At 50.0% G+C, this 16,443-nt stretch overlaps 1 protein-coding gene across 1 annotated transcript; it reads left to right on the top strand.

The window, feature by feature from the left end:
- Positions 1 to 216: 216 nt before the first annotated feature.
- Positions 217 to 16,435, top strand: LOC122391754 (peptidylglycine alpha-hydroxylating monooxygenase-like). The gene is made up of 9 exons (XM_043385980.1): positions 217 to 363; positions 6,562 to 6,619; positions 13,243 to 13,400; positions 13,634 to 13,766; positions 14,075 to 14,126; positions 14,502 to 14,647; positions 15,031 to 15,173; positions 15,325 to 15,374; positions 15,659 to 16,435. Exons 1-9 carry the CDS (start codon positions 217 to 219, stop codon positions 15,900 to 15,902), a joined length of 1,131 nt encoding a protein of 376 aa, XP_043241915.1. The 3' UTR covers positions 15,903 to 16,435.
- Positions 16,436 to 16,443: the final 8 nt, after the last annotated feature.

Below are 16,443 nucleotides of genomic sequence, written 5' to 3'. Positions count from 1 at the left end.
TTGTATGTCATGTTACCCACACCGATGACGTCACGGCATGGACTGTGACGTGACGTCACTTACCCAAGTCATGTAGGTACGCCTATGACTGGCGGCTCTAACAGCACCAGAACGGCTCGGGGCGCGCAGCGGAAAGAAACCGCTATCCTCATAGTCAGTCTCGTCAGACCGTGTGTAGCTGCCGTCGGTATAGGAGGGGTGCTCGTCCTGACTGCCATGAAGTTGGCGCGTACTCAGCTGTGGGCACCATCACCATCACCACTGCTGATGGTGGTGGTGATGGTGGTGAGCCTGCCGATCCTGGTGCCGGCGCTGGAGACGGAGCGCCTCACCCTGCTGATGCCGAAGGTTCTGCCGCCGCACGTGAGTTGCATAGTTCAGTGTCGCTTTGTGCCAGCAGAGTGGAGACCGGGTTTAGCGTAGCCGCAGCGGTGTAACTTTCTATATGTATGGGGGTGCAGGTGCACCCCCATCCCCTGAAAGTGCACCCCCATCACGTCAAAGTGCACCCCCATAGGCTAAGCGGCGCCCCAGACGCCACCCGACACCGATAAGCTCTTGAGCAGATGGCGAGGGTGATTTCCCGGCTACATTCCGTCTCGTGAACGGCGTCGTGCTCTTGCGGGCATGGGAAGCGTCCAGTCGCATCGTTCCCCAAAAATGGGTGAAAGGGGCACCCCGGCAAGAACAGGACTTTCTCAGCAAAAGTGGAGCGCCCGAGGCAGAACTGGGGCACCTCCAACGTAGGTTGGGATCGTCAGGCATAAGACTGGCGCCCCAGCGGAGGAGAGGCGCCCCCAGTAGGAATGAGGCACCTCAAGCAGAACTTGGGTTCGCCCAGTGGAAGAGAGCCCTCAGTAGAACACGGGCGACCCCAGCAGAAAGGGGCGCCTCACCAGAAGAAGGGCACCCCAGCAGAAAGGGGGCGCCCCACCAGAAAAGAGATGCCCCCAGCAGAAAAGGAGTGCCCTCAGCACAAGAATGGCTCCCCAGCAGAAAGGGGGCGCTCCACCAGAAGAGGGATGCTTCCAGCAGAAGAGAGACACTCCAATATAAATGGGGCACCTCAGGCAAAAGTTGGGCTCGTCCAGCAGTAGTGGGGCGCCCCAGCAGAAGAGGATTACCCCCAGCATAGGGCCCAGCAGAAAGGGTGCCCTACCAGGAGAGGGATGCCTAAAGAAGAGAGGCGCCCCAATACAAAAGGGGCACCTGGAGCAAAAGTTGGGTTTGTCTAGCAGCAGTGGGGCCGGGGGCGCCCCTAGCAAAGGTGGGGCGTCCCCAGCGGCCCCGGCGGAAGTGGGGCATCCCCAGCAGAACAGGGGCTCCCCCAACAAAAGAGCAATGCCCCCAACAGACATAGCCGAGCACATTCAGCAGAAGTTGAGCTGACCGAGCAGAAGAGGCGCGCTCTAGCAGAAGAGTTCGCACCCCCAGAAGAGGGGCGGTTCCACCAGAAGAGGGGCGCCGCCACCAGAAGATGGGCGCCTCCAGCAGAAGAGGGACAGCCCCGCAAAAGAGGGGCGCCGCCCGCAGAAGGGGGCGCATCCAATAAAAATGGGACACCTCAAGCGGCGGTTGGGCTCGCCGAGCACAAGAAGGGCGCCCTTAGTAGAAAAGGTCGAGCGACTTAAGCAGAAGTTGGGCTCGCCCAGCAGAAAAGGGACGCCTCTAGCAAAAATAGGGCATACCCGGGAAGGGAAATGTCAGACTCCAGCACAAAAGTGAGACCCCAGCAGAGGAGGAGCGCCCATCAGAAGTAAGTCCCACCGAGCAGAAGAGGGGTGACCTCAGCAAGAGAGAGAGAGAGAGGCGACCCCAGCAGTAGAAAGGCGCCCAATACCTAAAAAAGGTGATGGCAGCAAAAGTGGGTGTCGCCAGTCGCCGAGAATAAAAAGGGCACCCCGATTCTATAAAAGGTTGGAATAAAAAGTGAAATGCAATTTCGTTATAATTTCAATTGATTGATTGATATTCGTGCAAACGAATTTAATGTCATTTCGTAATACCCAACATTGTACCATTGGACTCTAACATTGGGGTGTTTAGTGTTCATACAATTAAAATTGTGCATGAAAAAAAATTCATTTTATTTCAAAAGTTCTTGTACCTACAAGTAGAAGCCTCGACATCCGTTTATCGGTGCGCCGGTTAGAGGGCCTTGGGTTAATATAAATGAACTGCAATCCCATTTGCAACATCAGACTCAAACTAAATCGGAGGAACACAAAATGGTGATCACTCTTAAGTCTCAATTTCGAAATATACCAACAAAGCATGTTACCGAAATTGAGAGACAAAGGCGCACACAAGGGGGGGGGGGGAGGGCACACGGGCCCATGCCCTCCCCCCCATTCGAATTGGGACCCATCTCAAATGGTTCTCAAATGGGCCCCTAATCTTAAAACCGCTGAAGACTGTCTAAAATGAGCTGAAATGTCGATTAAAAAGACCAGGAGGGCCCATCTCGGACCCCACAGGCCCAAATGAGGTCATACAATGTCCAGCGCAGTCAAGGGGAAGGTGATAGATGTCAAATTTCAACAACTTTCAAAAGGCCCCAAAGGCCTTCAACTTGCTTCAAAGGGCCCTCAGAAGGCCTTAAAAGGCGCCAATGGGCCCTGCACCGGCGTCAAACGCCTCCGAAGGCCTCAAAGGGTCCTCAGCTGACATCAAATGGCCCTCAGCTGGCGTCAAATGGCGCTAAGAAGGCCTCAAAGGGCCTTTGGATCTTCGGGCCCTTTGAGGGCTTCTTCGTTGTGACAGTGCTGCTTTGTCGGTGAGGTGCGCGGTCGCCGTGGGTCCCTCGCACGCCACCGAACAGCGAGAGGTGGGTGATCGGGGCCGCCGGATAGGTACGGGCTTCCTGAATATCTGTTACGACTGGTACTATTAGGAAAGTGGGCATGCCGCCTGAAAATTGTGTCTTTGTAGTATGTGGTATAAAAGTGAGAAAAAAGTTAAATATCTGGTTTGTGATCTCGCTACGAATCATTGTAATGACTTTTCATGCCGATGTGCCTAAATAAATACGCGAATTGACAAAGGGGGTGCTGCCCCGCTCATACACATCCGGGCCAACCCGTGACTAGCCGCCGCTTCTAGCTAGCCGGGGTCGGTCGGCCGGCCGGCAGTTAAGGCCGCCCCACACTGAAACTCGCATGCGGGTTGCGGGTTTGCGGGTTTTGAGTTTGCGGGCATAATTACGAGCGAGCGCAGCGAGCGAAGCGAAGTCTTTTCAATATAACGGAAAAATCTCAGTATGAGCGGCCCGGCCCGGCCCGGCCCGGCCCGGCCCGGCCTGTAACGCTTTTGAGAGGCTTATAACTCAGCAACCGCTGGACCGAATGGCCTGCGGTCTTTTTTGCTGGGTAGCCCCATCCCTTCTACCCCGAAATTGACTACTTTTGATACATCTCAGTGACCGCCGTTGCACGTGCCACGTGAAAAGTCAACGGTGTTCAAGCAGTTTTGCAAAAGTAATGATTTTGAGAGGCCCATATCTCAGCAGCAGCTTGAGCGATTGTCTTGCGGTCATTTTTATAGGGTAGCTGCATCCCTTCTACCAAAGGTCGGATACTCTTCATCTATGTGAGTGACCTCCACTGCACGTGCAAAATACAACAATAAGAGGTGCCAAATTTGTTCTCATTTCAGTAACTCGGTGATTACTTGGGCGATTTCGCTGAAACTTGGCATACAGGTAGGCACCCACCAGGAAATGCATTCCCATGTGTTGCGGTTAGGGTGCTACTGCACGTGCGCACGTGCAGGGGGCGTTTCCAGATCTCGAGAACGGCTGGGCCGATTGCGCTCAAATTTGGTACACGGTTTGGGACCGGTTAGTAGGGTGCCGTGCAAAAGTCATTTTGGACCCCATTTGCACGTGCGCACGTGCAGAATGCCGCTTCCAGATCTCAGGAACGGCTGGGCCGATTGCGTTCAAATTTGGTACACCGCTAGCGACCGGTTAGAAGGGTGCTTTGCACAAGCCCGTTGAAAGTACCCTCTCGCCCTTCTACACGTGCAGGGCTCACTATCTCGCTCGCTCGTTCTTCGCCCAAAAGGCGTTTTACTGGTACTAATTCATAGAGTGATTAGGTCGTTCCCTTATGGTAACTTCATGAATACAGTGAAGCCAGTGCACCTTCAGAAAATTACATATAGTCACAATACCAGCGCAACGAACCAAAATTCGACTCCAACGAAAAACCCGCAAGCCTCGCAGAACTCGCAGACCTCGCTGCGAGGAAAATCGAAAGTTGACTTAAAACGAGCTTCTGGAATGCGATGTAAGGTGGCTCGCAAGCTAAAAACATGCAGACTCGCTTGTTACATGGTAGTGTGGGTCACTCAGCTTAGATTGTATTATTTGATTTTGAAGAAACCCGAAAAACCAAAAACTCGCAACCCGCATGCGAGGTCCAGTGTGGGGCGGCCTTTAGGCGCTACCCGCGCTGATTTCTGAGGGCCTTGCATCCACGCTTATCAATCGAATATTTTACGTGATTGTTAAGATGGTAATAACTACTCACTGAATCGTATTTGAATGAAACATGCTGCGTAAACAAAAATGGAACATTAAATGCTTTGAAAATTGAACGGGTTTTGAAGTAATTGTTTTATCATGTATAGACAGAAGCTAAGTTTCAAGTCAACCGAAATATAATCGCGTTGGGGAACTTTATCGGCTGGGGCCTGGGGCCCTTCGGTGGAGGGCCCCTATTTGCAGGTCGTGCCCCCCCGTTCAAAAATCCTGTGTGCAGGCCAGTTGAGAGATATGCACCATCTATGGAAGCACCCCTATCCTCATTGAAGGTCGCCCCCATCACCAAGTGCACCCCCATCTCAAAAGCAAAAGTTACACCCCTGAGCGTAGGTATATTTACTGTGTGCGTAACAAGCATGAGATGCGTAGGGATCAATGTACTAATTTTTATTTTATCAAGCTAACGCTCCTTTTCACAGAACGTCCATTTCACCAGATCCGCCACAGCTCTTCCGATGGGACCGCTCAATTTTCGAAGATTAGTCGTAAACGGTTATTTTGTTTCATGTAAAGATAATTCGATATAGCTTAGCTACTTAGGTCATTTGTTGACTTGTGTGTTCTCAAAGGTAAAAACTGGAATAATAGGTACCTTCATTATTTTTAAGAAAGCATTTTTTACTTATCAACACCGTATCGACCAAATAAGGTGGTTTTGATGACGAAACATTCATGATTCACAGACGATCTTTTTCTTACTCAATGCTGCTTATCAGAATTGTATGTGATAATGTTTGTTTTCTTCATCGGCATCACACTCACCAGTAGCGATCAATAAGATAATTATTCGATCGTGAATGAACCCTGAGCATACGTTTCGTTCATTGTGACGCCTGGCGAAACGTGCTGGTATGCGTCTTTGCCTGAACTAAGTTCCTACCAATGCTATAAAACATGCAACGTTGAATGGTGTTGTAAAACTACAACCAGAATCAAGCAACATTTGCAATCAAATGTAACGCTTTCAGCAGTCACCATGCCCAAGCGGGCTCCAGCACTAAATAATCCCCCCCCCCCTACAACACCTCCCGGCACGGACCGGCAGCTCCCAGCCACCAGACCAAACGGTGTGCCGGCCCGCAGTGACCGTTTAGTCGCCATTAATCACACCGTTCCGCTGCCGCCCTTCAGACGCACACCATGGAATGGACACGGCTCAGTGAGCTCCTCCGATGGAAGGCGCCAGCGCGGGACGTGTGAAATGCGCCGGTTTGATGCATGGTGACATGGTAACAGACGCACATATAGGCATAACTATCAGAAGTAATAAGTTATTTCAATCACAGCGAACAGGAACCTTTCCTAATGCGCTCGAGGCTATAACAGTTCCAATGTTAGGCTTCTTAACGAGCAATAGGTAGTTATGCATATCAACAAGTGTTCACAGCTTTGTGTGTACCGACTACCGTATGTATCATACAAATGATAAGCCGCTACCACAAATTGTCTCTCGGATACAAAGTGATGTTCTAAAACAGATCAAAGCTCTAGCATTCCAACGTTTTCTTTGATTATGAACCTATCACCATATCTGCGTAGCTCATGCTCCGTTGCACATGCTGAATGCATTGCTTGTGACGACTTTCGTCCTCCGGGTAGGTAACAGAACATCTCACCATAGGTAATAAACTACATATAATCCGACCACACGTGGTACGCCTACTGTAAGACCCCCATACTCTGCAATTTGCACCATTAGTCACAGGCATTAGGAGCAATGTCTGAATTAAATGCGCCACGCCAAATCGGTGTGTCGTCGTCTTCCCGTTCCGGATTGCTGCTAATCATTCGCGATGATCTGATGACCGTATGAAATGCTGACTCGATTACTTGCAGTTTTACAAAGGAAAACTACATTGGTAGTGCTCTATGCTGAGTAAAACGATACAAAATATTGGGAAAAACCGTTGAGCGCAGAGCAGCTGGAGCTCAACGGTATATAGATAAGCGGTTAACGCTAAAAGCACACTAAAGTCTAAAATACCTACAGCTAACGATGACACTATTATTTGCAGCCGGAAACGTACTTCTGTATTTCGTTGAAGCTGGACCAAAACAACGACCAATATGTAGGTAAGTCTAATGCTACAATCACACACTACTCCAGTCTCCATATCAGTAGTCTATGCTAAATATAAATCGCTTTAGTGATTGCAACATTGCAAGTGCATTGCCAATCAAAACTAATCGCTTAGAAAAATATCAATATAAGGTTTATTATAGACGTTTTATCAATGGAGCCTATCGATGTTAACATCCTATAGCCGTTTTAGTACGGCGCGCCACCGTGAACGACTCTTTTCTGTGCGCGTAAACTAGTTCATGTTTGCACTTTTACACGCCGCCTTGCATTGGGACGCCGAAGTAAGGCGCCCCCGCCCTCCCCCTCGAACGTTTGCCGTCTAACGGGACCGGAGACGAGCAGCTGACACGGTGCGACGAAAGCGGCGCGTCACGATTGTCGCCCTGCGCCACATCCGCGCCAGCTGCGCCGCGCTCCGCCGCCCTGACAGTGCGGTTGAGTCATTAGAGCGGAACCGCGCGTCGGTTGAACGGGACGGAACCTGAGAGGTTTACTAGACTGACCTGACCCGGTGCAGCGCGGTGGTGTGAATTATGCGTAGATGGTATTTTATTGTGGAGCAGTTGGTCAGATGTACCATAATTTACCGAGTTGAATATTGAATAAACGGGGATGCAGTACTGAACAGTGAACACTACAACAAACTGCTCATCTGTTGAATTCCAAAATTTTACCTGAACATTTGAATTAGATTGAATGTAATGCCTCTGATGGCTGATGTAAAGCCCTGATGCTGAGTATCAATAGACAAGTAAAATAAAGTACGCAGTTCCACCCACAAAATGCTTAGTCAGCCTGGTGTAGCGTACCATGCAGACAGGTTGTAAAGCTCGCATTCGCTCACCATACGAGTACGACGTTCGCTGCCCGTGTTCCGAATCCACTGTCCTGCTTTTGTAACCAGCGGCAGAACGCAGGTCACGCTCGTGCCCAGACACCGTGTAACCGGGGCACTGCGGTCTAAGGTAATTTGACAGACACCTGCAAACACAGGCACAAAGGCAGGCTCTGACGACAGCCAGCGGTGACGGTTTTGCCGCCATGCCACTAGCTTCGTGTTTTAAAAAGAGGACGGACCGGTGCGAGCGTAAACACTACTGATTATGCTGCGTGCCTTTCGCTGACGACCTTATGTTGGTCATACTGATGCGCTTCCCAGTTACTTACGTTAGCCCTCGCCGGCAGTGCTTCCCAGTTACTTACGTTAGCCCTCGCCGGCACAAGCCATTTTGAGTCCTTCGACGGCACAAGGGGGGGGGGGTTGGTACGAACCCCCTTCGCGTTTGGCCCCTGATCGAGCTAGAGCTTCGCAAAAAAAAAACGAGCGTGTTGCCCGTCACGAGAGGAAGCCGATGATACCCAATTTTAAGGTCCTAGGTCATCGGGTGACCTTCCAGGTCAGGTCAATGACCCGAAAACCGGGAAAATCGGGACCTGTTAGAAAGTCGTAAAGTGTGGCTGCTATGTGGTTTTCCGGGGTGCTGATCACGAATATCGTGTTAGTTTTGATCAGAGATGATGTCTTTAAGCATTTAGACCAGGTCGGGTCAGGTCAGGTCAGGTCAACCGGTAGGGGTTGTGACGGGTATTCGTAATACGTGTCAACCGCCTCGGACAGCTTCGTAACATGTTACGAAGGCACCAAAACTTCTTCGTAAATGTTCAAATGGTTGCTAAATTCGAATTCAGCTCCAAAAACTAGCCTAGAAACATGTAAAACTCGAAAAGGTGAACCGAGGTCACCCGAGGTCACCAAAGGTCAATGACCTGACCTGACCTTCAGGTGACCTTGACACCCACCCTAATGCATGGGGGCAACATCAAATCACATGTTTGAACGTTTGAAACCACGAAAAGCTTGCAAACGCGCGGCTAATGCGAGCCGACATGCGCCGAACCGCGATTTCGGCCAAACATGGTCACAGAAAAGAGGTCACAGGTCAAAGGTCATTGGGGTCAGGGTCATGAAATTTTCAGGGTAGGTGTAAAATTGATCAATGCGAGGGTACTGAAAGTTTCGTCGCGATCGGCCGCTTTTTACGCGAGTTATTCGCGAAAAACCTTAGGGGGGTTGCATCAACCCCCCCCCCCCCCCTGTGCCGGCGAGGGTTAGAGTAGGAAGTTAGTCCGTGTCCTGTATAATGTAACAGAAAATAGATTATACGAGTAGTGGGCGCTCTATAATAGATACATTTTTAACCTTCGCCCCAGTGGGGGGGGGGGGGCATATGTTACCACCCTGTCGCGTTTTTTTGCGCGTAAATAAAAAACCGCGGCGCGTAGCGCCGCACCGCTTGGGGTAGCTTTTGGTACATCAATTTTAGACAATGTGTGAAATTTTTGACCCCAGGTTATGTCAGATCAGGTCACCAGGTCAAGTTAACTGACCAAGCCTAAAAAAAAGTTTGCAATCATGTCCAGCCTGCAGTGTTTGTCAGAAAGCTTTTAAACTTGGTGGATTGCATGCTGTTATGGGCGCCTACAATTTGTATATCTCGGATTTTTTATATCCGTGACCTAAGTCAGGTCAGTGGCGTGACCTTTCCATTACAAGTCAATGGAGAAAAATGAAAATGCCTCTAGATCCGTGTGTACGCATAGGAACAGTCCAAATATTTCAGAATCACAACGATTTAGTCCACTCGTGATGACCAAGGTGTCATTTTTGCTGATAGCCTCTAGAAAGGTCATCCGAGGTCATTTGAGGCTACAAACAGGTTTTTTGCCAATAACTCGCGATTGGAAAGAGATAGAACGCTGGGGATGGTCTCATTGTGTTTGTCTTGTTGAGCCGCATCGACTGATATGCAACATGACCTTTTCCGGTCAGGTCATGACCTTGACCTGAGGTCAAATTTTCAAGTTGACCTTTCAAGGTCAAATTATAGTTCATTCGACGCGTCTCGGCAAGGGAAACACGATTCTGGCAACAGAAATGTCGTGGCTTTTTGTAGTCGAAAGTTATTATCGAAAACACTTTTCGTAAAAACAGCTATTTTTGGAGTTTTTGCCCTGTGGAGGCTAAACCGTTGACCTGAGGTAAATATTGATAAGGACCTTTTCAAAAGAAGAGTTCAAAAGCTATCGTTTGCTCTTTCATGCGTTTTTCTAGCTACCATAGTTCCTGAGATAGCGGCATGTTTTCTGAAAAATATAATGACAATTGACAAATTTTGACCTTTGATGACCTCTGGTCAGTGGCGGTCGCAGGGGGGGGGGGGGCCATCAGGGCCATGCCCCCCCCCCAAAGGCAAATCAGGGGGGCCATCATATCATTTGGCCCCCCCCCCCCAAACAACCGATGGGCCCCCATGTGCGTATTGGGGCCCTGGCCCGTATTCGATTGTCACGAGGCTCGAGAAACCCACGAGGTCCTACTAACAGCTCCCATACCGGTCTTTGAGGGTCCTAACTACACTCACCTCTGAGGGCCCTTCAGTGGCGGTCAAGCGCCCACATTGACCGCTGAGGACCCACGTTGACCTCTGAGGGCCCTCCACTGGCCTTTAACCCTCGCCCGCACATGCCATTTTCCCATCCTAGAACGCACATGGGGGGGTGGTTGCCACCCCCCCGCGCCATTTCGTTCCTGTTGGAGATAGAGCTTAGCAGTAAAGACCAAAAAGATTCTTTGGGAAGAGACGAATCCAATGATACCCAGTTTTACCTTCTCAGGTCAGTCATTGACCTTCCAGGTCAGGTCAAACTAAAAAATGTTGCTGTTTTGGGTCACCGTTGGATATCAAGTGCGCTGCTTATCAAATACCGATGACGATGCTGTTTTCTAGTGCCAAGCCAGCTAGAACCTCTTTGTCACACTATCCGACCAGAATTTTGCTGCTGAGGTCATTTCAGGTCAAGTTAGGTCAAGGTCAATTATATGTGTTTGTATGTCTGTGTGTGTCTATGTGTATACTGATGTGTGCACCGATTGTTTTTGGGTCCATATCACATGAAATCATGATCTGAGAAGCTTTTACCAAAAATGCAGTCAAAAAACTTCACAAAAAGTAAATTCCGCTTGCCTAAAACGCAATTAACTTAGATGACCTAGGTTGACCTTGACCCTGTCCTTGACCCCTGTACGTCGTCGAACAACATGTTCCATGATAGGTGGGAGGTAAGACTGGCAAAAAAGGCCGAAATCAGAGTGTCAAAAGCTCACAAGGCCCATGGCAAACGCAAGATGTTGAGAATTGGCCATTTGGGTCATGACATGACCTGAAAAACAAGGTCATATCTCCGAAACCAAAAATCACAGAAACTTGAAATTTTCAGTGGACATCAAGGAAGGATAGACGAGCAGCTATACGAAAAATCAGCCTTCTAGCTCTAAAAATGTTGAGTGCAGAGCAGAAAGACTGCCGGGGGGGGGGTGGCAACCACCCCCCCCCCCATGTGCGGGCGAGGGTTAAGGGCCCCTAAACCGGTCTCAGGGGCCCAACCGGCGGCTGAGGGCCTCACACAGGCTCTGGTGGCCTCATTTCTATCTCAAGACTAGCCTTTAATTGCCTCTGAGGGCCCCGCACTGGATTCTGAAGACCCGATGTCGGCCACTAAGAGCCCGGATCGACCTCTGAGGGCCCCTCTTGGTCTTTGAGGGCCCTCCGCTGGTCTCTGGGGTCCAACGCCGGCCTATGCCGGTCTTTTAGGGCCCCACACTGACCTCTTAGGGCCCCATGCTAGCCTATAAGGGCCCACATTAGCCTCTGAGGCCCCCCGCACTGGATTCTGAAGACCCAATGCCAGCCTCCAAGGGCCCGCATCGGCCTCTGAGGGCCCATCTTGGCCTTTGAGGGCCCTCCGCTGGCCTCTGGGGTCCAACGCCGGCCCATGCCGGTCTTTTAGGGCCCCACACTGACCTCTGAGGGCCCCATGCTGGCCTGTAAGGACATACATTAGCCTCTATGGGCCCCGCACTGAATTCTGAAGACCTGATACCGGCCTCTAAGGGCCCGCATCGGCCTCTGAGGGCCCATCTTGGCCTTTGAGGGCCCTCTGCTGACCTCTGGGGTCCAACGCCGGCCCATGCCAGTCTTTCCGGGCCCCATTCTGACCTCTGAGGGCCCCATGCTGGGCTGTAAGGGCGCACATTAGCCTCTGAGGGCCCCACACTGGATTCTGAACACCCGATGCCGGCCTCTTAGGGCCCGCATCACCTTTGAGGGCCCATCTTTGGTCTTTGAGACTGGCCTCTGGGGTCCAACGCCGACCCTTGCCGGTCTTTAAGGGCCCCACGGCGGCCACGCTAACCTCTGAGGGCCCCATGCTGGCCTGTAAGGACCCACATTAGCATCTGAGTGCCCAAGTCGGTCTCTGATGGTCTCAAACTGCCCTTTGCAGGTCTTGTACTGGTCTCTGAGGGCCCTAAACTGGCCTCTATATGCCCCCAACTGGCCTATGAGGTCTCTACACCGGCCACTGATGGCCGTATTACGTTCTTTGGGGGCCCAACACTTACCTTTGGGTGTCACGCATTTGCCTCTGAGGGTCCACATCAGCCTCTGGGGCCCCATCTGGGGCCTTTGAGGCCCTTCGCTGACCCTTGGGTCCAACGCCGGCCTCTAGGGGTCTGACACTGTACTCTAAGGGCCACATTGCAGCCTCTGTGCGATAGGTATCGCCGAAGCGTTATCCATGGGCCTATTAGTGTAGGAGCCACGGGTGCAGTGGGTGAAGTTGCACCAACAATAATTATCCAGTGGGTGCAGACAATGTATTCTCTACCCACAATAATCTGGAATAAAACCCATTTTCTCATCAACACTACTTTCGATGCAGCACGACAAATTCAGGATATTTTGCACACTACTATCCATCTTTCGATGCATTTGCTACTGTCATGGTCTTCAAAACTTACTTGTGTGCTCAAGTGAAAAATAAGAAACGGAACACATGTGATTGAACACATACCGATGACCCACTGTCAAAAGTTTTAGCACGATATCTTCAAAATGGCTAAGTTAGCCGGTTTTACTTCTTGCGGTAGTCAATTCACAGTTGCGTGAATTATTGACATTACCAATGCTTCCAAATGAACTTACCTTTTCGACATAGTACACTCTCAAAGCTGGCAATGAGCCTCCGCTCGGGTGCCGCTCCCTACCCCCCCCCCCCCCCCGCTTCACCGGTCATGGCTGGATTTCTGCACTCATGCACTACGCCCGTGGGCCCCTTTAAGCTAGCACCGGGCCCCCCGGGTCAGTGCAGGGGCCCCTTTGCCAAGTTGGCCCCCCCCCCCCAAACGCCAAGTCTGCGACCGCCCCTGCCTCTGGTGACCCCAATATTGCTCTAAGGTGAAAAATGACCGAAATATTTTCAAACGTACGCATTGAGAGCTATCGACTGCTTTTTACCGCGTCTTTCTAGCCCTCTTAGTTTTTGAGTTAGAGGTGGGTGGTAACATATGCCCCCCCCCCCCCCCCCCCCACTAGGGCGAAGTTGGCTGAGACCGCCACTGGGGCGTGGGTTAATTAGGGCGCTACATATATCCGCATTTCATTATCGGCTGTCATTTTCAGTTACATTTCCCCTGTAGTGCTACACCGAACCGGTAATAACCCGACACAACCCCCTTCATCTGTGCCATTTCCCCTGCCCTGCGCCTCTTCAGTGAGCTTCGAGCCGAACGCCACGATGGAGACGGCTCACCACATGCTGCTGTACGGCTGTGAGCGACCTGGGACCGACGACAAAGTGTGGAACTGTGGGGATATGGCCATCAGCGACCCGGACAAACGCACCGGGCCCGTCTGCCGCGGCGCCAACAAGGTGGGTCAGGTCATCCGAGGTCAGCCAGTCGTAACAGCGTGAACAAGGTGGGTCACGGCAGTTTAGAGGCCAGATTGCCAGATTAAGTTAGCGCCAACAAGGTGGATCGCGGCAGGTCAACAGAGGTCAGATGGTCACCAGAGTGTCTCGAGGCAGACGGAATATTAGTAGACGTGGTGTGCATTGACGGAGTATATCTGGCTGTATTTATTTCACGTCTCGTTGTTTGACAGATTATCTACGCGTGGGCCAAAAACGCCCCAAAACTCGTTCTGCCAGACGGAGTTGCGTTCAAGATCGGAGGAGCAACTAAGGTTAAATACCTGACCTTACAAGTGCATTATGCTGATGTTTCACTATTCCAAGGTGAGCGCTGCGCAATCTAGCACAAAAGAATTAGGTACACGACGATAGTAACTATTTGCTGATCACTTACCTATATACATGCCTCTCAGAGAAAATGGTTACAATCAAACTTAATAGAATATTTAGGCGGTCCATCAAATTGAATTTTGGCTTTAATTAGGCATAGTTATTAAATATAGTTATTATAGTTTTAATATAAAAGTCATCTGCATGGATTCAGTGCTTCGAAACTCCGTAGGATCATTTAAACATTGTTCTATTACGACTTAAATCAATTCAAACATCTAACTTGTTTCTTTATTTTACAGACGGAAAAACGAAAGACGACTCCGGGGTGTTTCTCACATACACAACAAATCCGTTAGTATCCGGCATTACATCATGTTTGCTTGGAAGTCTTTCACCGCCGGCGAAATGGTTTCGGTCGGCGACTGAAACTGCAGGCACCGACTTCCCTGCGTGTGAAATGGGCATGCATTGTTAATAGTGAAATCCGTTGAATCATTACCTATTAGGTATATTTTTGCTGTTACCGATGTGCTCACTCGTCCTCAACTGTGGTTTGATAGTCGCGTTTTGCGCTGTTTGAAGAGTGCTAATAAGCTCTAAGCTACTAATTACTTATTAATTATTTATTAATTATCAGTACAGCCCTATCCCGAAGTACAGACACATGTAACATTTGCAGTGCTGTGTTGAGTTGCTCCCTGACCACAAGCTGATGCTCGTCTGCAGTCAGCCCAAGTCAGCGGGCGTCCTGCTGATGGGCACCGGCGGCTACATCTTCCCCAACTCGGAGGAGCACATGGAGACCGCCTGCGACATCACCGAGGACACCGTCCTGCACCCGTTCGCCTTCCGCACCCACACGCACCAGCTCGGTATGTGTGCAGGGAACTGTGAGCCGTGACGTGACGGTGGCAGCATCTCTAACGTCTGACAAAACGTCCGACAAAACGTCTGACAAAACGTCTGACAAAAATGTCTCACAAAACGTCTGTAATAGCTCGTTTTGCTATTATGCTAAAAAGATATTTCTCACCAGTCACATCTGACGTTATCGTGAAAAGATAATTGCAGCGTTTGTGTTTTTTTTCTTCAGTTTTTTTCCCATTGTTTTCTCCTGCTTACATATCGTGATATTGTCATTCGGGATTTGCGATGTCTATGTAAAGTGATCGTATTTTGTCTGATTTCCTTATGTATAATTAATAGACACATTTGTCCTACATATGTCCCATTCGATAGCGCTATGTTTCTGCAGGCACGGTGGTGTCGGGCTGGCGCGCCCGGTACAGCCGCTCGGACGGCTACCGCTGGACGCTGATCGGCAAGATGAACCCGCAGCTGCCGCAGATGTTCTACCCGGTGCTGGACAACGTCACCATCACCACCGGCGACATCGTGGTACGCATCACCATGGGCAGGGCATGGTCTGATCCTGGTTGATAGCATTGTTTATGGTTTTGACCTACCTAAACTAGCGAATTGCGAAATGCAGTGCATCGTTTACCAACCAATGGCCGCTGGACTATGTTGACCTCCTGGCGTGTTTCAGGCTGCAAGATGCACGATGAATAATTTCCGGTCACGATTCACAAAAATCGGGTGAGCAATGAGCGCAAAGTCCCACAAAGTAAAATAAATATGTTATTTTTTCCGGTGACAGATCCCAATTACTTGGCTGATCAGTATAACGGCCAACAAATTGCTTTGTAAATGTAACACTGTGCAGCATGCATTTCCAATTAGAGTATAAAATGAGTAGCTGTTGCACATTACTTAGGGAGGGAGGCGTTTTTAACTCATGGGTACATCGCAAAATTGGCAATTTACTGTAACTAACGAGTATCTTATACCACAATTTTACCAGCATCGTTTCTCTGTCGCAGTCTGACGGCCGAAGACGAGATGTGCAACTTCTACATGATGTACTGGACGGACGGCGCGCCGCTGTCCCGTAGCAGCTGCTTCAGCTGGGGCCCGCCGTTCTCCTACTGGCACCGGCTGCCTTTCGGTCTGTCCCGTCTGTTCAGCCACCCCTGGCTGACGCAGATACCGGACGAAGAGAGCGCCTCGGCCATCAGCAGAGAGGAGCTGAAAAAGTACTTTACCGGACGCATGATCGGCGCCTAGGCCAGTGGCCAGGCGGGCAGTGAATGGTGGTCAAGTGCTTGTAAACTCACTTTCGTTGGTGTTGGCGAGTTGAGGGCGTTGGTAGGCGCCTTTCGCTGAAATCTTCAGCGTAATAGGTGCACAGACACTACAGCAGGGTAATGTGCACAGCGCACGTGAAAAATAAGATCGCATGTTGAAACACAAAGTTGATGACGAAACGATTCGCATTGTAAAAACTAAAAAGTCGATGCATTGCATTGCTTAACGAATGGGCACTATATTTTCTGTGAAGATCGTCTTTAATTTTGGTATTTGTGTATGTGTTCGGCATATGAATGTCGGAATCATGCTTGTTGCGCTTCGGTATTTACTTTTCACTATTGATTACGTGCATTTACTGTTGCTGGCATTAAGTAATTTATTTATTAGGGTAGATTGTTGCTGCTTATGGATATAAAAGCCGAGGGAGCAGAATACATATTACACAGTCATCACGATCACATCTATTTAGCATTTTAGCTTAGTGCCAACACCCCCACTGGAGTTATGAATTCTCAAG

The sequence above is a fragment of the Amphibalanus amphitrite genome, unplaced genomic scaffold (assembly GCF_019059575.1).
Source record: "Amphibalanus amphitrite isolate SeventyFive unplaced genomic scaffold, NRLGWU_Aamphi_draft 000453F_arrow, whole genome shotgun sequence".
Lineage (NCBI taxonomy): Eukaryota > Metazoa > Arthropoda > Thecostraca > Balanomorpha > Balanidae > Amphibalanus > Amphibalanus amphitrite.
This window is presented reverse-complemented; position numbering and strand designations above follow the sequence as displayed.

What these genes read in the sequence shown, in the direction of transcription:
- LOC122391754 (XM_043385980.1), top strand. Translation starts at nt 217, where the DNA reads ATGAAGTTGGCGCGTACTCAGCTGTGGGCACCATCACCATCACCACTG. An exon ending in CGAAGGTTCTGCCGCCGCAC is followed by an intron (nt 364 to 6,561) that starts GTGAGTTGCATA and finishes TATTATTTGCAG; the next exon opens with CCGGAAACGTACTTCTGTAT. An exon ending in AAACAACGACCAATATGTAG is followed by an intron (nt 6,620 to 13,242) that starts GTAAGTCTAATG and finishes GCGCCTCTTCAG; the next exon opens with TGAGCTTCGAGCCGAACGCC.